Here is a 21,920-nt window from a genome sequence, read left to right as displayed (position 1 = left end):
CAGATATTGATGTAGCATCTAAGATTGATTGTACCTCCTGACTGAGTTTTTTGTTTGTTTTGTACATAATGGTCTGTACCAGTATTTTAATGCTATTTTTGTATTTAAGTACACAGTACAGAAAAATAAAACTGCATTGGGCTACTGGATATATAACTTCATGATGTTATGCATAAAAATACGTAACGAAAGCATGTATTCTGAACAGAATACCGTGGATCAGAATTGGTGAACCTGAGACATTTCTTCTAATTATTAACTTTGAAATTCACTTGTTCTTTAAATGGGTCTTTTTGTTTGTTTTAGTTTCTCTTCATTTAATAAGGCGAGGAGTAAACATTTGTGTAAAGCTCATTCATTCTTAGGATATATCAGATGAAAATGTTTTAAAAAGTGTGACATTTGATTTGCTTCCAAATGTTCTTGTAAGAGAGACTAGCTTTTGTTTTGTTTTGTTTTGTTCTCTTCTGTGGTAGAGTATTAGAAAGAATTGGGGCCAGAGCTCTTGTGGCACATGTCAGGACATTTGCGGATTTCTTGGTGTATGAATTCTCTACCTCTGCAGGAGGTCAGCAGCTCAATAAATGTATTGAGATTCTCAATGATATGGTGTGGAAATACAACATTGTAACACTGGACAGGTTGATACTTTGTTTGGTAAGTCTTAAAGGATCTGAGAGGTTCTTTCTGCTTAGAGTTTGGTCCTTGCTATCTGTGCTACTTCTGTGAGAGCAATTTTTTTTAGAAGTGTATCACTTAAAAAATATTGACTATTTGATAAGTAAAATAGTAGATTAGTTCTGTAAGTAATGTAAAAGTCAGTCTTATAGTTACCTGAATCTATAGGGAAAGCCTTTTGTGGTTATTTAAAGGCAACCATTGAATTAGTATTATTGAACTTTATTTTTTTGTGCTCTGGATCTTTGATCTCAGAGCTGTGCAATTACTTCTGCTGCATTTGGAAAAGACAGGAGTAGTATGCCATTTTTTGGAAACAAATGGAAAGCTCTGTACCTGTTTGTTATTGTCTTTTTGCTTGGAATTCAGCCTGATTCATCAGAAAAAAAAATAGAGGAAAAATGGTGTTCTGTCTTTTTAGGTTATCTTGTAAATTAAAGAAAAGTAGAACTTAGCCAAAGGGAAATAAATTTTCTTTCTGTAATTATAATTGTGCTAAGATGAGATCTTTAAATTATAAAGCTGTTTGAGTTTTAATGGGGACTTCAAGCTCAAGTGAGAACATGATGGAGTGGCTGGAAGTTTGAAGCAGTCTTAGCTGATTACTAGTAATAATGAAGCTATTTTCAAGAAGAGAGCAGAGATACAGAAGAGAAAGAGAATTCTTGGGTAATATACTTTCACCGGGAATTTTTTGAGATTTTCTCTCTGCAGAATAGAAAATGTGATGATTACTTTTCTCCAGTGATGATGGTGCCTACCTGTGTTCCATCTTCACTCCAAAAATAAAGTTGAGAGACTATATTTTTTGTGTGAATTTGTGTGCAGATCTATGTAATGTTGAGCTCTACTGGCTTGCTAATGTCTAGTGGTTCCTAAGCAGACAGCAGCATCAACTCTATAATTCCATGTTTTCTGATTCTTTTTGTTTGAAGGCTATGCGTAGTCATGAAGGAAATGAAGCTCAAGTCTGTTACTTCATTATTCAATTACTCTTACTCAAGCCTAATGATTTCAGAAACAGAGTGAGTGATTTTGTGAAGGAGAATTCTCCAGAGCATTGGCTGCAGAATGACTGGCATACTAAGCATATGAGTTATCACAAGGTATCAAAGCTAATAAAACCACTGTATTTTGATACTTCCTGTAGAGTTCAGATGAGCTAGAAAGTATTTTTTCCTTGAAAATTACAAGACAGTTCTGTAGGTTCTTAGAGCTACTTAAGTAGTAATTTGTTTGGGCTACTGTAAAAATACAATGCTATGTTTACAGAATTGTGTTCAAATTATAATTTGTAATATCCAAATAGGGAAGCATCTGAAGGGCTTATGAGGAACCCTTGTTCATCTAAATCCAATCATTTTAAAACTTTGTTTTTACTGAGATTCATTTAGGATAGAATTCTTGTGCACCAGGGAAAAAGTATATTTCCTTCTGTTCTTTTATGACTAATACAACAGTTAAATCTACATTTTTCTCCTAATTATTGAAGTCTTCCATCTCCTGTGTGAGAAAAATACAATTTCCAGACACATCAGGGAAGAGAATTACTGAGATTTTAATATTTTTGTAAACATACTGGCTTCTGCTGGCTAAAAAGTGATGTGTGATGAAGCATTCTGTCAAAGGATATTTAAATGCTGAGTGAAAATAGGTACAACTAAACTCCCATGCAACTAAGCAGATATGGTTCTGATCCAGGTGCTTTTTGGTCCCCATTTGGTTCTGTGCTGGCAGTGAAGTGTCTTAACTTTCTAAAAGTGAATAATAGTTGAAGACCAAATTATATTGATCTGGGAAGTGTTCAGCCATAGATGTAAAGTTACTAGACTCAGTCTGACATGTGGAAATTTCAGTCACGGGTAAATACCATGCACCTGTTTCAGCTGCACTCATCTGGTATTTGGGTACATTCCAGTTCTTTCCCAGGGAGCAATTACATGTATATTATTTCTAGTGCTCTGACTTAGTACATAATGCAGAAGCTTTCAGTGGTGTTAATTTCCTTTACATTTCCTCCTGTAACACTGTGACAAGTGACACATAGTGACTAGTTGCTTTTAGCTTTGGCTCGGTTTATTTATTACTCCCTTACGCCCCCTTGACCAATGGAGAAACTTCTGGGTTGTTTGTTTTCTGAATATGTATCTTCTGGTCATAACCACTGCGTGATTTCACTCAGAAGATCATTTTTCTTCAGTAAGCTTTGCGTTGCTAACCTCTTATTGGAGTTATGAATGATAATGAAGGTTATGAAGTGTCTTTTAAAGCAACGTGGGTGCTGAATATTCAATACAATGCTTTTAAAGAAATAGCTTTCAAGCTTGTTTGGTTTCTTTCCCTCCAGAAATATCCTGAAAAGTTGTATTTTGAAGGCTTGGCAGAGCAAGTCAATCCCCCAGTTCAGATCCAGCCCCAGTATCTTCCAATTTACTTTGGAAATGTATGTCTGCGATTTCTGCCGGTGTTTGACATTGTAATCCATAGATTTCTGGAACTGCTTCCAGTGTCTAAGTCACTAGAAACTTTACTGGATCATCTGGGAGGTTTATACAAATTCCATGGTAAGTTACCTGTGAATGCAGGCTCTTATTCCTACTGTGGTGATGCTCTTGTCCTTCATCTCCTTCATTCATAACAATCAGCTAACATAGTTTTGTTTAATTCATTAGTATTCTATGAATTGTGTGTGTGCATTTCCACAAAGAAGTACAATATGTGATTAGTGTACTTCAGCCTACAAACAGTGCTCTTATTCAGGTAGCTTTTGTAAGACTATGCTTGCTTCACACCTTTCCCTTTCACCCCTTGTAGTAGTGAATACTTGGAGTTGTATCTTAACAGTCTTTTAGATACTAAGACAATAGAAAAAGTTCTTCCACCTAACATTGCTTAAGACAAAATTATTTATCCTGTGTTTGTTTTTTTTTTTTAACTCTTTATTTTTAATACACTTCTGCAGTATATTTATTTTTATAGATGACATTGTAATGTTATGGCCAGACATCTTAGGATGTTCTTTGTTTACTGTGACTTCATGACTAGAGTCTTACTATTTAATAGCTTTTAAATGTAGAGATGGTTTAGAGGATTTATTAATGAATAAATTACTAATAGCTTATGTGATGATGTTGACTTTGCCTGTCTTCTGCCTGTCTCCATGCTTTCAAGCATAAATGCAAGACAAAAGAAAGTAAATGCTGTATATTGACACAAAGAACGTGTACCTGTTCCATACGTGCTTTTTTAAGTACATGCAATTTAGTCTTGTCCAGCTCTTAGTTTGAATTTCATTCTTGCCATCGGAAGTGTAATAATGATGCTAAGAGAGATTTCCATTCACTTTCTTGTTTTCTTCTTGGCAGACCGTCCGGTGACTTACTTGTACAACACCCTTCACTATTACGAGCGACATCTGAGAGAGCGCACCAACCTCAAGAGGAAGCTTGTTCATGCCATCATTGGCTCTCTCAAAGATAACCGCCCTCTGGGTTGGTGCCTAAGTGATACTTACCTCAAATGTGCTATGAATGCCAGAGAAGATAATCCATGGGTTCCTGATGACACTTACTATTGCAAACTCATTGGAAGACTAGTAGACAATATCCTTCTTAGTGTGCACTAAGCTGTACCAATGTCTTTTAGCTTTGTTTTATCAAAATGTTCAATTTCATTAATTAGCCTATTTTGAGTTTGTTTCTAGAGGTGTGTAGAATGTTAAAGCAGTAAACCAATTAAGCAGATACAAAACTGAGTGGAGATTATGTAAAAATCAATAATGATAAAGGATAACTGACCTCTCCTTAAACAATACAGAGCTATTCCTTCCAATTACAGAAATTGTTTAGAAGATGAGATCAAAGTTGCAATGTGTCTCTTTATTTCTTTGTTGTTTTATGTGACTGTGCTCTCCTATCAAAAACATCCTGAAACATGTGGTGAAAATGAAGTACAGTACAGCTTTGCAAATATTTCACTACTTACTCCGTTGTTTCTAGATAAAAATGCTGATATTTATGCATTCTGAAATGAATCTTACTTGCTACACAAAGTAAGTTTGACATAAAACATGATGAAAATAAATTTAGAACATAAGATTACTTTTTTTCTAGTGCCATTACCAGTATTATGATGGGGGAAAAAAAAATTCTGTATAGCTAACAGCATATAGGTGAGGGTCAATATACATTATGTTAACAACTGCCGGGTGTGTTTTTAGGACACAGTAATACCTTTAACACCAGCCTTAATGCTCTTAATTGTTGCTTTTTATTTTTATGTTTGTGATTACAGCTGACTTAAAATACTATGGTGAACCTAGGCACCTCTGTGTTCTAGAGAGTAGCACTAGTGGAGTCTCTCTGGATGCCTTCTCTCTTAGGGTTAGCTTTATGGGATTTAGCCAATTTTCTACATCTTACATTTTCGCTCATCTTTCTGGTCTTTTTCTAATGTGTCTTGTGGAACGTGTATTAGATCTATATAAAGAAAATTAAAATTACATAGAAGTCTGCTCTTATGCAAATGTCAACAGTGTTAGATCTTCTCAATATTTAGCTCTAATGATCTATTCTTCCTTGTGAAAGTCTTTTCAGAGGCTGAGCAGGTGCTTACTTTGCATAAACCATTGCTGTAGAATTCTAGGAGATCTTTTGCTAAAGTAAATTGAAGGTTTCGCGCTGCAAATTCTTGTTAATTTCATCTTGTCCTGTATGAGATGGCTGATGTTTTTTCTTCCATCACTTCATTGAGGAAATTTATCCTTTGCATGACATGTGTGAGTCTACACATTGCTTTATGCACATGTGTATTCATAACTGTATTTATGCAGTGCTTCAAGTGGCTTATATTCATGCTCATCCATATGTCTTATTTTTTAGCTGTGTCTATTTTACACGTTCTTAGCGATTTCTTTCAGTTCAGTTTTGTCTCTGTGACATATACATGCAGTGTTAAGCAGTGTGCTGTGTATGCTAGTTCTTGTTGGGGAGCTTTTTTTCCTTAATCACTGTCACCTATGGCAGGCAAATCACCTGGTCCATTTCCAAATTGTGACTGGAGATTCAATGAGTTTCCTAACCCAGCTGCCCATGCTCTTCATGTTACCTGTGTTGAGCTCATGGCACTGGCAGTTCCAGGAACAGATGTGGGCAATGCGCTACTGAACGTTGTGCTGAAGAGGTACGTTGGCTTTCTGAAAATGTTTTCTGCAGTTTATAATATGTAATTGAAGATTGCTAAGGTAGTTTGCAGTATTCGTTTTCTTAAGGTTTTGTAACATTTAAATTAATTAAACCATTCACTATTTGCATTTAAGTGGTTTTTGCAGAGTTTTTCATTGGGTTCAATGGCACAAGGCTAGAAAAAGTCTTGTCCTTTCAGCTGGAGTGAAAGGAGAAATTCCATCAGTTAATATACAGCGAAGGAGGCAGAAACCATTTGTAGGACTCTGAATCCTGTGTGTTAAATTAGAGATACTTTGAAACAGAACAGAGTTGCAAGGCCAGTGTGCTCTCAGGATGCCTTAAATTTGACCTGTAGTTCTATTTATTGATTCCTTGTTGAACTGAAGTGAAAAGAAGGACCTAGTCTTCTTGCAAACATGACTCAAAACGTCATCTTTGATCAGTAGGGACAAACTGAAATGATTTTGTTTTCAGCTTTATTCAGCTTAGTAATATATTATTGTTAGCTTTGTGGCATGTGGAGGGAACGAGTAAATAAAGGGACAAGCAGCTGTTATGCACTTGAGCTTGTTTGGTAGCAGTCATAGTGTGATTACACCCTTTCAGAAAAACATGCTTCTAAAACAAAATCATGTTGGACTAAAATTTTTCAAGCAATGTCATAGTGATACTTATGCTGACTGTTGTGTCTTCTGAAAACTGCATGTGTTTGTATAGTTCTGTAAACTTGAGAAGTGTTCTTTGTATAAATAAACCTTCTTGCAGGCACATGGAAAGCACAAATTACAGTTGTGGATTTCAGAGCTCAGGTTTTCTTTTTTTATTTCTATCTGTAGTCAGCCCCTGGTGCCAAGAGAGAATATCACAGCTTGGATGAATGCTATTGGACTAATTATCACAGCCTTACCAGTGAGTCAATATGTTGTATTTTAAAATAAAATGTCTTCTTTCACAAAAACATTATTGACTTTCTAGAGTACATTTCAAAACTTTTTTCAGTTTGCAGTGTAAAGGCAACATGTACAGATTCCTCAGAGAGCCATTCTGAAGACTATTTGCACGCTAGAAAAACATCTTTTTCTACTTATGCAGCATGGAAGAAGTGATGAAGCTTTCTGCTTTTGTTTTGTTTTCAGGCTAGGATGAAAATGAGTTAATTACTCCTATTAAAAATGTTAGGTTCCACGTGTTGTATTAATTATGAGCTGGAACTGCAAACTCAAAATTTTCTGTAAGGCTTCTGATGCAAATCTAATTGTCTTAACACTTACACATCCTTTATCTGTATGTCTTTATATCATTCTCTCAACTTCTTGAGAAATATTCTTAAACTACGTAAATGTACCTAAGGCTGTATAAGCAAGTGCATGCAGTATTAGTGATCATGTGTTGGTAGACGTTTTGATCTTCTGAATATAATGACCAGGAAAATCTGAATAACTTTAACTTTCTTTTTCTTCTTACTTGTTGCTTATACGTGCAACAGTTGTCCTTGTGACCTTCCTCTTTCAAAGTAGTTTCTTTCTTTGGAAAAAAAGCCAGCATGGATTTTGTCCTCATTATTTTTGATCCACTGATTTCTCTGGACCGTTTTCCTTGAACCTTTGTTTATATTCTCTGGCATTTATATCTTTCTTTTTGATTTCATGTTGGATTTTTGGTCTGTTTGTGCTTGTACTCAGAAAATTTTTGTTCTCTTTCCACTAAGGCCTTTAACATTTGCTCTGTTCCTTTTGGTATCTTTTACAATAGCTCTCTAAATAATTAAATTAATGAACTGTGTCATGATAACCTTGTGATAACCTTTGAGTGCGCCACATCCATGGACATGGATGTGTTTGTTTTGTATTATGCATCTTAATTTTCAGGTTCATCAAACAGGTATATAAACTACCATCTAGTTGAAAACATCTTAGAAATATAATGATGTTACTCATCCTTTCTCTGCTGTCATTTTGAATGTTCTTTTCAGAAGGAATTCAGCCTCTTTGTTTTTCCAGGAGCCATACTGGATTGTTCTCCATGATCACATTGTGAATGTTATCAACAGTCCCAGCTTGACTTCAGAGACAGAGTGGGTTGGTTACCCTTTCCAGCTGTTTGACTTCACAGCATGTCATCAGTCTTACTCTGAGATGAGTTGTAGCTACACTCTGGCTTTGGCACATGCTGTTTGGCATCATTCTAGCATTGGACAGCTTTCTCTCATTCCCAAGTATGTGTAATTATATTTGATGATTTGTCTTCAATTTTATATGTGTGTTGTACAGCAAAGCTGTACCTGTAGTAAAGCAAATGTGTAGGGAGCTGCACCGAAATCTGCTCAGTAGATCACGAGTCCTTTTCCAGCTCCCTTTTTCCCCTCATCATGGCTCTTATTGTCTGTAAGTTTCAGAGCTCTCATCTAGAGTGTGACTGTCCTTTACAACTGTCTTTTAAAAAATTTTTATTAGTTTTGTGCTTGTTTTTGTTCATTTAAACTTTTCCTAAAAATGTAGTATAAAGTTTCAGCTATGATCAGTGTGTCTTTAATTCTGGAAGGTACCCTGTAGCTGCTCAGTGAGATGCTTTACTGGCTGAAAGACACAATAGTGAGTGGCCCACTTAGTCATTAAGTCAAGTGAAAAGTACCACTGCATTAAAAAAATACTGATTTGACTTTCCACAGTGCTGTGTTAATGGTAAGACTAACAGCTGTCATTTCCTAATACCAAGTTTTAACATACTGGGCAAAAGTGAAGGTGTTATGATGAATTCCTCTCAATTAGTCATGACAATTGAATTAAAGGTAATGTTAAAACTTCAGAGGACAGCTTTTCCACTGCACATAGCATTCTGCTAAGCTTTGGTGGGATTGCATTTCTCCTTGAGATTTCTTGTTTTAGTTAATAATGCCTAGAAGTGTTCTAGAGCGTCACTGAAACAGCTAATATTTTCAAAACATCATAGTAATTTCTAAAAGAAAGGCTCAGATCCATCAGAGATAATCTGATGCTTTAGTTGAATGTTGGGAAGAGAAGAAAATAAGTCTGGTTGAAGTAATAAGTACCTTTGAAATATTACAGGTTCCTCACAGAAGTGTTGATACCCATAGTGAAAACAGAGTTCCAGTTGCTTTATGTTTACCACCTCGTTGGTCCTTTTCTACAGCGATTCCAGCAGGAGAGGACACGATGCATGATAGAGGTATAGCATAGCTCTTGGATCACTTTATACAATGTCTATTATATTTGAATTGCAATTATATTAAAAAGTAGAGTCTGACACTTTTGTGTCTTTGGAGACAGATTGGAGTGGCATTCTATGAAATGCTCCTGAATGCTGATCAGTACAGCTCGCATCTGAACTACATGGATCCCATATGCGATTTCCTGTATCATATGAAATATATGTTCACAGGTGACAGTGTGAAAGACCAAGTAAGTAAATCAGTTATCTTCCCTTATAGAAAATTAATCTTTCTAAGGAATGGTTTTCATCTATAGCAGTAAAACAAAAAGCTTAATTTTGGACTAGTCTCTCTGTATGCAAACTGGGGAGTTGGTACACTTTTATGCAGTTACAATCTTTAACTGCAGTAAGCTTAGTATCTCAGATCTCTGGGTTATTTTCTGTAGTGTGAAGCTTAAGATGCAGCTTGAAGGTTCTCGAAGTACTATTATTAAAGCAGCCACTGGGGCAAAGCTGTATAAAATTTTGAATATTTGACAATATATTTCAAGCCATATCTTTCAAGTTTTTCCTTAGTTTCTGTTTCACTTAATGTAGCTTGACTTGTGAAAAAAGCAAGAATGTGGCCAAAGTTGGTTTAAAAAAATAATAATAATAGTATTATTAGTATTAATAGTAACGTAGTTAATTTTATAAAAGGTTGAACTTCTTAGAAATACAAATTGTGTTAATCATTCTGCAGAGCTTTGTTATAGTACTGTTAGACCAAAGCAGGGAGCAGGGTTAAGGGTTGTTATCACAAGAGGTCCGTAACTTTACGTGACAAATAGAAAGTTAACATTAATACTGTGATCTTTTTCTCACTGTGCATATTTAGTGGTTGTATTGGTGGCAATGTGTCCGAAAACTCCCGATTTACCAAATGCATTTCTGTCTTAATTTATTATTTATAATTGTTCTATTTTACAGGTTGAGAAAATAATTTGTAACTTAAGACCAGCTTTGAAACTTCGGTTACGTTTCATAACACACATCAGCAAAATGGAGCCAGCAGGTGTTCCACAGCAACCTCTCAGTAATGGGTCACCAGCACAGCAACCTAGCCAAGTGTCTGTTAATGTTGCTCTGCCAGTAACACAGTGAAATGAAGTGTTAGACTGGTCTTGATGTGAAGGCAGCCTTCAAGGTGAAATATCATCTGAACTGAAATCTGGTATGCTGTATAAAAGGAAAGAAAACTACAGACAGATCCGTGCTTCATTTTCTTTTACACAGTGAAGCTAATTGTATGCATGCCAATCTTGTCTATTTATATCAGACACTAAATGAGGTGTATGTTGCCTTTCTTTGAAAGCACTGATTAAAGTTTCTCTACAAGCAAGTATAAAGACTTCTGAAGAGTTTACAGCATTCCTGCTCCCTACCCTGATTTAAGTCATCTGGATTTTTCCTTCCTTCTGTCTCTGTGAAATGAAAGCATATTCAGTGTATATATAGTCTGGTTTAAAAAGGAAAAAAAAAAAAAGACTTTTCTTGCATTTGACTTCTGAATATTAGGAATTTGTATTCTTTTTGTCCAACAGAAGAATTTTTTATCATCATTTGGGCAGGTAAACTAAACCGTTATGTAGGAAAACTCGTAGACAAAGAGATTGCATCAATTGTGTGGCATTAGAACATCTTTCTGGAGATTGAGAATGAGCTTTTGAAAATCACTGTAAATTTCATATGTACAGTTTATATTCAAGGGATGTAGGGATTCAAGAGGTGAGTGGTGGCTTTGATCTAGCATCAATTACTACACTGGTGTAGATTTTCCAGAGTCTGTCTCTACTGTATTTACTGGAAGTGTGTGCTCAGTTAAAGCCATGCTGTTTGACGTTTTACCTTTCCATTTGGGAAATGCTGTAATTTTTATCAGGTCACCTAGATTTTCTTGATACTCTATATTTTAAATTTGTATATTCTACTTTCTTTATCTGTGTACTGTAGTGAACAGGTTTTGGTACTAGAGCTGAAATACTAAACATTTTGTAAATATTCATCTTGTTTGACAAACTTTTTAAATTAAAAAAAAAAATAAGCCTTAAAGACTGTAATGGTATTAAGCTTATTTATTTTCTGTACATTCTATATTAAAAATAAGGATTTACGATATCAAGGGCTTCTCAGGCAGATCTGAGAAGTGAGAATCTCATTGTGGCTTTACAATTTCTGTCATCAGTGAAACTCTTAACAACTTGTTCTCTTCCTGAACAATTTTTTGGGGCATACAGCCAGAAAAACCTGCAGAAACAGCACATCTCCTGTCTGTTCTGCTTGTGTGTTCCAACTGAACTAATACTAGCACTGCATTTTCCTGAATTGTCTTGCTTTGTATTCTAGCTTGATGTGGACCCAGGATACTTAGTATCCTTCTCAGTATTCAAAATAGCACCTGTTTCCAGTCAGTGGGATTTCATAGCAATAATGTATTGAGGAAGTTGGATAACACTGTAGAAGCAAATAGCGAAAGCTATTGGCATTCTGTAAAGCTTTCTGTGTTTTGAATTTTGGTTTGTATTTCTTTTCCATTTCTCATTTAGGTCTGTGAAATTAATTTGTTTGTTTTCTTCTATTACCTGCATTACAGGTAGCTGATATGGAACTATCATATGATATGGGGGGGGGCTACAGTAATAGCAGACCTCCCCCACCTCACGTCACTTTTGCAGAGAATATTTATTTAGTAAGACTTGAACAATTTAGACATCTGGCGAAGTCAGCAGAAATTCATGTTAGAAAAAGGTTGTATTCCCTCTTTAACCACCTGAGGGAGACTGCAGAAAATTTGATTAGTGCTTGGGTGTGTGTATAATAGCACATTGCGCATGTTCGAGTTGTCTCTCCATTTACCAGTATTGTTATTCAAAATTTGAAAACATAGGAGCAATATTGCCATGTTGCCCTTGATGTTTAAAATATGCTTTATTTTCCCCTTCGTAATCAAGTTTACAGGAGGACTCACCTGATCTGTGGGCTTTGCAAGATCTTCCAAGTGCATCTAAGAGGTTTTCAATAATGAATTCCTACTTGCTTTTCCCTCATTTTAACTGAGGTGACTGTGTAGAGGAGACCTGAAAGAAGGATTAATGAAATTGGAAAAAATACTGCAGGTTATCGTGGTAGGAACAAAGAATCTTTCACCTTAGGCCCTGGAATAGGCTTCCCAGGGAGGTGGTTGAGTCACCATTCCTACATGTGTTTAAAAACTGTTTGGATTTGGTGCTCAGGAACCCATGATTTAGCAGAGGGTTATTAGTTATGGTAGGTTATGGTATGGTTAGGTTGTGGTTGGACTTGATGAACTTTGAGGTCTTTTCCAACCTGAGCAATTCTATGATTCTATGGTATATGCCATTTCAACTGATGGTCAGGTTCTACTATAGGCTGCCTAACCTAGGGAAGCCTGCTAACGAGGCCTTCTTGCTTTTTCAGCTGCAGGAAGCATTGCTCTTGCCAGCTCTCATCCTGACAGGGGATTTCAACCACCCAGATGTCTGCTGGGATGCAGTGTGTAACTCCAGCTCCAAGAGGTGGTGAATGTTTTGTTTTCACTGTGCCTTTGTTCCAGCAGCATCTAAAAATTCAGCTGCAGAGGTTCTCTTCAATCCTCCTGTTCCTTCACTTATCTGCTGTTAGTTGTGGTCAGTGAAACACCATTGTGTTTCTGCATTCTCCTAATTTATTTATTTTTTAATCAAAAGGAAGATCTTTTCTCCTGCCCCCAGTCTTCCCTTTCCATGCATGCTTGCTGTGTATAAGCTATGTATATGCCCTTGGCATTGTAGTGTTTAGATTTGTAGTATTTGATGATTCCCACAGAGAATGATCTGGGACTTGGTGGCACGTGTCTGTTCTGAGATTTACTAGGGTTGAACTGTGTTGTTAGGATAAATTGATTGTAATTATTACCATCTCCTGAAATGCATGAGGATCCTGTCTATGTCCTGGTGAACTGGACTCTTTAAGTTCCCTACAGCTGAGGTGCCTTGCCATGAAAACCACACGCTCTAGTTCTGCATTAAGCCTACTGCAGAACTGAGCGTTCACAGATAGCTTTATAATTTAACTTCCAATTAAAAAGTACAAATAGGATACACCTATACACCTATAAGCCTCCATGTCAGTGCTGCTTGGGAAGATTTTAAAACAGCCTGAATTGCCTTTGAAGCACAAAGCTGAACCACATGAAGAAGGAGAGAGCAAGGGAGGCAAAAGATAACTGAATAGTTCCTCTGTGCCTACATGTTTCAAGTTGCATAGAGCCTTGATCCTTTCACATCTTTAAGTTTGATGTTCCAGATTTGTTTTTACATAGTAATTTTCGGTGTGGAAAAGAGCAAACCTTAACTAATATGAAGATTTGAGTTGGAACTGTTATGTGATTAGACTTGCAGGGCTTGGATTTTTATTCTGAAGATGAAAGCAGCAGATGTTGGTGAGAGAGCAAGTTGCAGTTGGCAGGATTCAAAAAATAAATTTGACAATGACTTAACTGTCATAAAACTGCTGCTTTTTATTAGAATTGCTTCTGTAAGTGCTGTTAAACACATGGGTGCTTAAACATACCTGTAGTACAGTAAGCCCACCAATGAGACATGATCCTCTTGCATTGCAGGCAAGTAAGTCCAAGTACCCTATCCACCAAGCAGATCCCCACATCCCTCATTCCTCTCTTCTAGGTAAGGAGAGCTTAAGCTACGGTTTCACAAATCAAGTTTCATGTGCTTTGTATTTTTACTGTCCCTCTAAATAGGAGGTTTGCACATTTTTTTTCAATGTGTGCATGTGTAATGAGGGGAAGGGGGATATTGTTCTATCCATGGCTCTGAGAGGGCACAGGCTAAGACTTGCATTACATTTCCTGGAAAATGTGGTACAGTCGGGTCACAGATGACATCACTCTGAGGTTAACTGTTGTACTCTGTATTAGTGGGTAGAAGACAGATGAGTGGGAGTGGATTTGTTGGTAGGTTTTGTAGTAAATACCTCTCTCTGGAGCCAGAGTGATGACTGCAAGCCCTCACAGTTAGGCTCTTGCTCTGAATCTGCCTCCAAGAAGGCACCCACCTCTTACCACTGACTGGTTGCCAAGGGAGAGTAACTGGCCAAGCCAGGGACTCAATGGGCCATCCAGGGCAGTGCTGATATGATGTTGTTTGGCAGCAACGTGTCAAACTTAGCACAACAAGCAAGTGGAGGAAGTTCAAGTGTAGGTGAGTTCCACAATTCACCTCATGACAAATAGCTACCCCATGCCTGAGTGTATTGACAAAGGAGCAGGCAGAGAACAGAGTGACAGTACTCCCGTATAGCATTTGCACTGAGCCTCTTCCCTGCTAATATGAATAATGTCTCTGCATTTTAATGCCTCTGTCATTGCTTCCTTTTTTATTTTGAAGTACACTTTCATGAGAGCAATGGCAGGTGTATTTAAAATTAGTAAAACTCTTCTGAAAGTTGTTTAAAATACAGTTAGCATGCTCAGTATGAAATGAGAGCATAGCATTATCTGTGTGATTGCAATGGAGTTGAGAAGTATAGTGTAGCTCTAACTGAGCATCATTATTTGTTAAATACTGTCAACATGAAGAATACAAAACCAGGCCCTGAGTGAGCCAGTCCCTGCGCTGAAGAACACATCCCCTTTTTTGCATGCTTTCACTTACAGTTAAGTTGTATAGTCAACAAACAAAAAACATCATTACTTGTTGGGCTTGTATTATTAATGTATCAGTATTCTTGTGCTGCAAATGCATGGTGCCTGTGTAATATCCCATGAATGACTTCATAGAGACATCTGGGAGATGGGGAAGGGCCTGAAACAGTGAAGTAAAGGTAAATGGATGGGAAAGGAAACTGTTGATATTTGCAGAAAAGAAGAGATGTGAGGCTGAATTCTCAAAGGAAATCTGTATAAGCTCCTTCCCTCCACAGTGCTATTTCTGCTGAGAATATATAACATATAATAAATAATATATATATATATAATTTAGTAGAAGAGAATCTGGAAGTACCTTATCACATCAGTGTTGTCTTTGTTGTCTTTCTTGTTTGTTTGTTTCTGAAGTTTTCTTTGTTTTGAAATTCCCACGCAGGAGCCAAACCAGTCTTTAAGGGCCCTTACAGGAGTAAATCCCTTCTTCTTTCAGACATGCTTTCTATGAAGGAACAATGGAAGACAGAGTGAAGATCGACTCCAGGCACCACATACAGACAAAATATCATCTGCTGCTACATAGCTTCTTTTAACCAGCAGCAGCAATCTGAATGTAGAGGGAAAAGTGGAGATCTGTCAGCATGACTAAAATGAATGCAGAAGCCTTGAGCAGAGTGTTGCAGCTACAAAGTAACTTGGGAGGTAGCTTGGTGATGGGAGAAACTCTTTCAGGGTAGAGAGATTTGGGTGCAGTTCTATAACTAAGCCGCATTACAGACTGAGCTGGAAAAGACCACACACAGGCTGGTGGCAGGTCACTAGACCTGGCCACATCTGCACTTTGGAAGTGCACTCACACTGCAGCCATGGCACAAGCTGTGTGTGCCCTTCTTTGCAGAAGCAGCCTGAACACGTTCTTGTACACGTCAAGAGTTTCTGCTCTTTGAGAAAGCATTAGAATGAGAAAAGCTCCCCTCCTGAAAGTGCAGAGAAGTTTTTCTCAGTCTGGTGATACAGCTGTACAGGACAACCAACACAGTTCCTTGTTTAACCTGCAGCTTTTAATACTTGCACCCTCATCTAGAATGGAGTCCAACATTAGCTGGTCTAGAGCTCTGCAGTTTCTAGTTTGCAGGAATGGCATGGAAGGGAGGTAAGTCCCTGTTGACAGGCTCTGCAGCCCATGACACAGGACACAATTCATTGCTGATTTCTTCTAAAACAGTTCTGTCTTAAGTTCAAAACAAAAGGCAAATTTAAGTCCCAAAGCAACATTCACGATAAATCCTTTCATCTCCAGTAGAAAATTCTGGCAAAGAGTTCTTAGTATTTTCCACGTTTCTTTTTCCCCTCAGACATGGAATGAATAGACATGAAGTAGCACCTTCATGATTCACAGCCTTGCGTGCTCTGAGGAGAAATGTTTCCACATCTTACTGGGAAAAAAAAAAAAAAAAAAAAAAAAAAAAAAAGCTGCTGCTTACCTCTCTCCTTGAAAGCACTTCTTATTGCAGAGGATCTCTTCAGCTCAACACTGGTTTGTTTTTTTTTTTTTTTTTTTTTTTTTGGGCACTTCTCAGCTCCTGGGGAGCTGCACTGAGTACTGCAGGTCCTCACCTTCAGAGAGCAGATTCTCTCTGATTTTGACAGAAAATGGGTTTCCCTCACTTGCAGGAGAGGTAAAGCAACTGTAAGGAGAAGATTGGTTTTCCTACCCACCCACAAGAAGAAAAAAAAAAAAAAAAAAAAAAGACAGTTGCACAAAACCATGAGCAGCATTGCTTTCATTCTTTTCCTTGTGGCTATTGCAAGGAAATAGTTGACTGTTTCTTAGGCTGTTAATTTACAGTCTTTAGTGTGGCTAAATCTCCATTTTTGCAGGTATTATAAACAGATTTCTGTATACATATAATTACTGGGCAGTACCTCCTGAGCATCTTTGAAGGACAAGCTTTCACAAAATCCAATCACATGATGCTGTTTTTTATTTGCCATTTTCTACCATAACAGCTGCACTTTAAAGGGGGTCATTTGCTTTATAAGGGTTGCTAACACTAGGCTGGTAAGAACTATGTAACCTTTGCACTCTGCTAATTATTTCACATTCCCCTAGAAGATCGCTTGTGTTTTTCGCTTTAATTTTTTTCTTCTTTTTATTTTACACTTGGCTTTTTTTTTTTTTTTAAATAAGGAAAATAGACAAAGTGAGGCAAGGAGATTTCCATGGTTCCACACCATTCAGTTCTATGTTCCAGAGGAAAAAAATTGAAATTCATGTGTTACTGTGTGGAACCTGACCACAGCTGCAGGGCACAGCTGGGCCAGCATGGAGGGCAGAGACATGCAGAGTGGGCAGCTCAGGTCTTGTGCTAAGGTGATCTTAGTATGAATTATCAAGGCAGAAAAATCAAGAATTTATGTCATTTCCATACTGCCATTGTCCTTCGCTTCTCCATGCTCCCACTCTCACTGCTGTCATCTCAGCTTTTCTCTGCAGAACCAGAGGCTGCCACCCACCACCAAATACAGCCTCCCTCAGTTCATCACTCATAGAATCATTAAGGTTGGAAAAGATCTTTAAGATCAACTAGTCCAACTGTCTACCTACTACCAATGTTGTCTACTAACCATGCTGCTGAGTGTTGCATCCCCTCTTTTTCTGAACGCTGCCGGGGACAATGACTCAACACCTCATTGGGCAGCCTGTGTCTGTGCCTGACAACTCTTTTGGAGAGGAGGTTTTCACTATTATTCAACCTGAATCTCCCATCACACAACTTGAAGCCATTCCCTCTCAACCTATTGCTGTTACATGGGAAAAGAAGCCAATCCTCACCTCACTACACTCTCAGGTGGGGTAGAGAGCAATATAGTCTCCCCTAAGTCTCCTCCAGAATACCCCTCCTTGACTGTATGGGAAGCAGCTAAAGGCTGAGCAATCAAAGTGGCCACTCGTTAAAGTTTTATGGGACTTAATCATTAAACAGAACAAGGGAAGTTAAGATAATCAAGAAAATAAGAGGCCTATCCTCTCTCACTTCTTGGTATTATTTTCTGAGGAAATGTGAAAAAGCCCTTGAAAAATCTGGAAAAAAAAAATGTGATAAAACATTTGCCAAACAGCTTTGATAAAAGTTTGTTTGTTTAGGCACTTTACTCCCCAGTCATCCCAACTCATGAGCATACATAAAATTTTGCCACCTGCAAAGGAATGCCACTATAATTTTATTTTTCACAGCTGCCAGAGCTATGGGCCATCCCATCAGCTGTGGCAGAAGTCCAACCTCCTAAAGAGTTTTGTCAGGCTTCCTGATGGCGTTTTCACTTCTCCCAGAGGCAGCTTGGGCCACTGCTTTCTTCCCTTGAAAATGAGCACTCTTGCCAAAATGAAAATGACAGGGTGCTATAATTATATTCTCTTTTTCTCTTGGTGCATGAAATCAACATTCGAGATGTTGGCTTGATATTATTTCTAGCTGGTGTGCAAGCAGAACCTCCAGTACTGCAAACTGCGAAACAGATTTTTAAATACCCATTCCTCATCTAGGCCTTATTTACACTAGAAACATATGTAACTGTACATAGTATATTCAAGCTGTTCACACATAGAAGGCTCTTCCACTATCTCAAAATAATGATAGAGCCCTGATGATAGTCACTGCTCCAAGCAGGGCTCAGCTCACGTAAGGAAGCCGTAGCATGGAAAGATTGCTCAGATGAGCTCTTTTGGGACCTGTATAGGGCCCAGGGGAACTCAGTCATCACCCTGCTGGGATTTAGGTCTGGTGCCCTCTTCCAGGACTGACTTGCAAACCAAAACACCATGTTTCTCTGAGTGAGATTGTTCAACAGCTATCTTCTACAAGCGACTAATAGCCCAAAGCTTGCTAGCTGACATGAACGCATCTAAAAATTTCCAAGTTCACATCAGACTTAAGAATTTAGCTTGTGTACGTACATACATTTTCAGATGAAGTCGGAGCATGAAGTCTTCAACTAGCCTGAGGGAAATGCAGGATATGTAGCTGTATGAATTAAAAATAAAGACTGTGCTCTGGAGCATGTGCAGCAGTTCAGTACAGCAAGCTATATAAACCTGTGTGAGAAAAGAAAGACCTTTGAAATAGATGGGACTCTATAAAAATCCAATTTATCTGATCCATCAGCAAGCTATTTATTTTGCTACAGTAGATGACAAGCTGACAAAGCTTGTTTAAAGGAATGTTTTCAATTTGCTAAATAGATTATAAAAGGAAGCTTGCAAATGGCTGATCTCATTTGCAGTGACATAAATCCTGAACTGATTTTTCAGTAGTGTTACAAACTATATGAAGTGATTTATAGGTTTCCTTGGCATCAATTGTCTGTCTTTCTCCCTGAAATTAAGCAAGCTAAAACACAGAAAAGTAGGGCAGCATTAAAAAAAAAAGAGTTAGAATGAAATGTTGCAGAGGGGGAGTATTTGAGAAATAGAAATACTGGATGCTGGGAAACTACAAAGGAATAATGGTTTGTGCTTGAGGTACAAGAAAAGACTACAAGAACCTATATTCATTTTTCTCCGGTGGAGTCTTTCAAAGTAGCCTTAGTCAGAGCTCCAAGATTCACTGTGATGTTGTTGTCCACAAGGGTAAGATGACTTCCCTCCCTCCCTGTTGGGCTATGAAGACTCTAAAACACCTACAGACACAATCAGAGCCATGCCATTGCCATAGAGAAATCCCAGGAAAGATCAAAAACTAAACTACTGAGAGCATTCTTTCACCCAAGTTGGGTACTGCTTGCTTTATCTTCTGCATCTTTACAGGGCTTCCCAAACTTGTTTCACTCTTGGGACAGCCTTTGTCAGTGTCATCAACAGCTAACCCAGTTTCTATGATTCACAGAAAATTTTCATCTCCCTCAGCCTGCCTACATAGGAGCGGCACTGCGGCCCTGTGCTCACTGTTATGGCCATCCTTTGGACATGTTCCAAAAGCTCCACATCTTTCCTCTTCTGGGTGCTCCGAACATTCATGTAATAATATTCCAAAACCATTTGAAATTAAATTATAACAAAGTAGAAATGTTGCAAGTTATTCAGTAATATGCAACCTGTAATCATATGCATTAGATTAAATGAGAGAAACAAGAAAAACCCATGAAAGTAACAAATGCAAGCCTGGAGTTAGCTCAAGCAACTCAGCTTGAAAGGAGAAAAGTCAGAAGTAATTTGTATTAAGTAGTAGTCAAACTGTGACACAAACATAAGTCCTATATTGAAGATAAGAAAGTGTATTACATGCAAGATTTTATGCTCATCAGCTGTTTTCCTCAGTTTTATTTTAGTAATCCAGTCAGTGATGTTCCTTCATTATTTGTCAGTTAGGGAATGACTGTTACCATTTTTTTTTCCAGCTCCTAAAACTTTGTGCCATAGAACAGCAAGGGATTCACAAATGCTGTGATAAGGACATTAAAAAAATAAATAAATAAATCAAAGCAGAAGCAGGCTTCTTTATCTGTGGTTCCAAAGGAAACAGGAATGAAGGTTAGATACACTCCCATGTTTTCTTACTAAGCAGAGAAATTTCTGGATTTTGAAGACCTTGTTGTGACATAACAAGACATAAGTCACAAGAACAGAAAAACCATCTCTGGAAAGGTATAATTCTATCCTCTATGGGACGAACCAAAAAAATCAGAGTTATGTAATCTGACATTAGGACAAAAATGCTATAACATTAAAAGCACTGACATAAACTATTTAAATATAAATATTATGTATGTAAATATTAACAATTATGTATTTAATACAAAATATTTAATAATTCAAGGTAACTCAATCCTTTATTATTCATAGCTAAATCACAGAATTGTAGGGGTTGGAAGGGACCTCCAGAGATCATCGAGTCCAACCCCCCTGCCAAAGCAGGTTCCCTACACCAGGTCACACAGGTAGGCATCCAGGTGAGTCTTGAATATCTCCAGAGAAGGAGACTCCACCACCTCCCTGGGCAGCCTGTTCCAGTGCTCCGTCACCTCACTGTAAAGAAGTTCTTGCGCACATTTGTGTGGAACTTCCTGTGCTGCAGTTTCTGTCCATTTCCCCTTGTCCTGTCTCCACACACTGCTGAAAACAGTCTGCCCCCCACACCTCAGATATTTATAGACCTGGATAAGGTCCCCTCTCAGTCTTCTTTTCTCAAGGCTGAACAGACCCAGTTCACTCAGCCTTTCCTCATAGGAGAGATGCTCCAGGCCCTTCACCATCTTTGTGGCCCTCCGCTGGACTCTTTCCAAGAGATCCCTGTCTTTTTTGTACTGGGGAGCCCAGAACTGGACGCAGTACTCCAGATGAGGCCTCACCAGGGCAGAGTAGAGGGGGAGGATCACCTCCCTCGACCTGCTGGCCACGCTCTTTTTAATGCACCCCAGGATGCCATTGGCCTTCTTGGCCACCAGGGCACACTGCTGGCTCATGGCCAACCTGTCGTCCACCAGGACACCCAGGTCCCTTTCCGCAGAGCTCCCCTCCAGCAGCTCATCCCCCAACCTGTACTGGTGCATGCAATTATTCCTCCCCAGATACAAGACTCTACACTTGCTTTTGTTAAACCTCATCTGGTTTCTTACTGCCCAGCTCTCCAGCCTGTCCAGGTCTTGCCGAATGGCAGCACAGCCTTCAGGTGCATCAGCCAATCCTCCCAACTTCGTATTATCAGCAAACTTGCTGAGGGGAGCCAATATCCCCTCATCAGGGTCACTGATGAAGATGTTCAACAAGACCAGACCCAGCACCGACCCCTGAGGAACACCGCTGTTTCCTTTGGAGCCATACTTAAATTTGAATTCTTTAAACATACGCATTCCACAGTGCTGCTGTTCAGAATAGAAGTACGCACAGGTATATATCTAGGTTTTGTGTTTTGGAACCCACTAATACTAGACTTGTGTGCTCCCTCTTGCCCAGAACTGCTTTGTGTTCATTATAAAAACAGTAGCTTAGATCCAGAATATAAGAAACAGCAAAACAAAGTGTTCTTTTCCTAGCATCTCTTCTAATCAACGATTAAAGCATTTGCTGTTGGAAGTTGTGTTCATAGATCTGTGTGGTAATAATGAATCTCAACCATTTCCTCTCTAAACCTACTTGTATATCCCACGTACACATTTACCTAGTTCTCAGTGCTATAGTATACCAG

The 21,920-nt window shown here is 38.2% G+C and overlaps 1 protein-coding gene and 1 long non-coding RNA gene across 3 annotated transcripts in view; one reads left to right on the top strand and one right to left on the bottom strand.

Moving 5' to 3' along the window:
- The window catches only part of MED23 (mediator complex subunit 23), a 34,446-nt gene extending 23,380 nt beyond the window's left edge, over window positions 1-11,066 (top strand). For both annotated transcript variants that reach the window (XM_048936596.1, XM_048936595.1), the window contains 10 exons: window positions 477-657; window positions 1,614-1,784; window positions 3,026-3,242; window positions 4,044-4,280; window positions 5,694-5,859; window positions 6,701-6,773; window positions 7,865-8,079; window positions 8,930-9,050; window positions 9,152-9,283; window positions 10,005-11,066. In XM_048936596.1, the coding sequence (XP_048792553.1) occupies window positions 477-657; window positions 1,614-1,784; window positions 3,026-3,242; window positions 4,044-4,280; window positions 5,694-5,859; window positions 6,701-6,773; window positions 7,865-8,079; window positions 8,930-9,050; window positions 9,152-9,283; window positions 10,005-10,178 (1,687 nt within the window). In that variant the 3' untranslated portion in view covers window positions 10,179-11,066. The remainder of the gene's footprint in view (window positions 1-476; window positions 658-1,613; window positions 1,785-3,025; window positions 3,243-4,043; window positions 4,281-5,693; window positions 5,860-6,700; window positions 6,774-7,864; window positions 8,080-8,929; window positions 9,051-9,151; window positions 9,284-10,004) is intronic.
- Window positions 10,549-15,240, bottom strand: LOC125689465 (uncharacterized). Its single transcript, XR_007375292.1, has 2 exons — window positions 15,095-15,240; window positions 10,549-14,896 (listed from the first exon to the last, which is right to left on the bottom strand). It is a non-coding gene; the product is annotated as an uncharacterized LOC125689465 (long non-coding RNA).
- Between the last annotated feature and the right edge of the window lie 6,680 nt (window positions 15,241-21,920).

Source organism: Lagopus muta, chromosome 2, assembly GCF_023343835.1.
Source record: "Lagopus muta isolate bLagMut1 chromosome 2, bLagMut1 primary, whole genome shotgun sequence".
Taxonomy (NCBI): Eukaryota; Metazoa; Chordata; class Aves; order Galliformes; family Phasianidae; genus Lagopus; species Lagopus muta.
The sequence above is the reverse complement of the archived record's forward strand: the minus strand, read 5'-3'. Positions and strand labels throughout refer to the sequence as shown.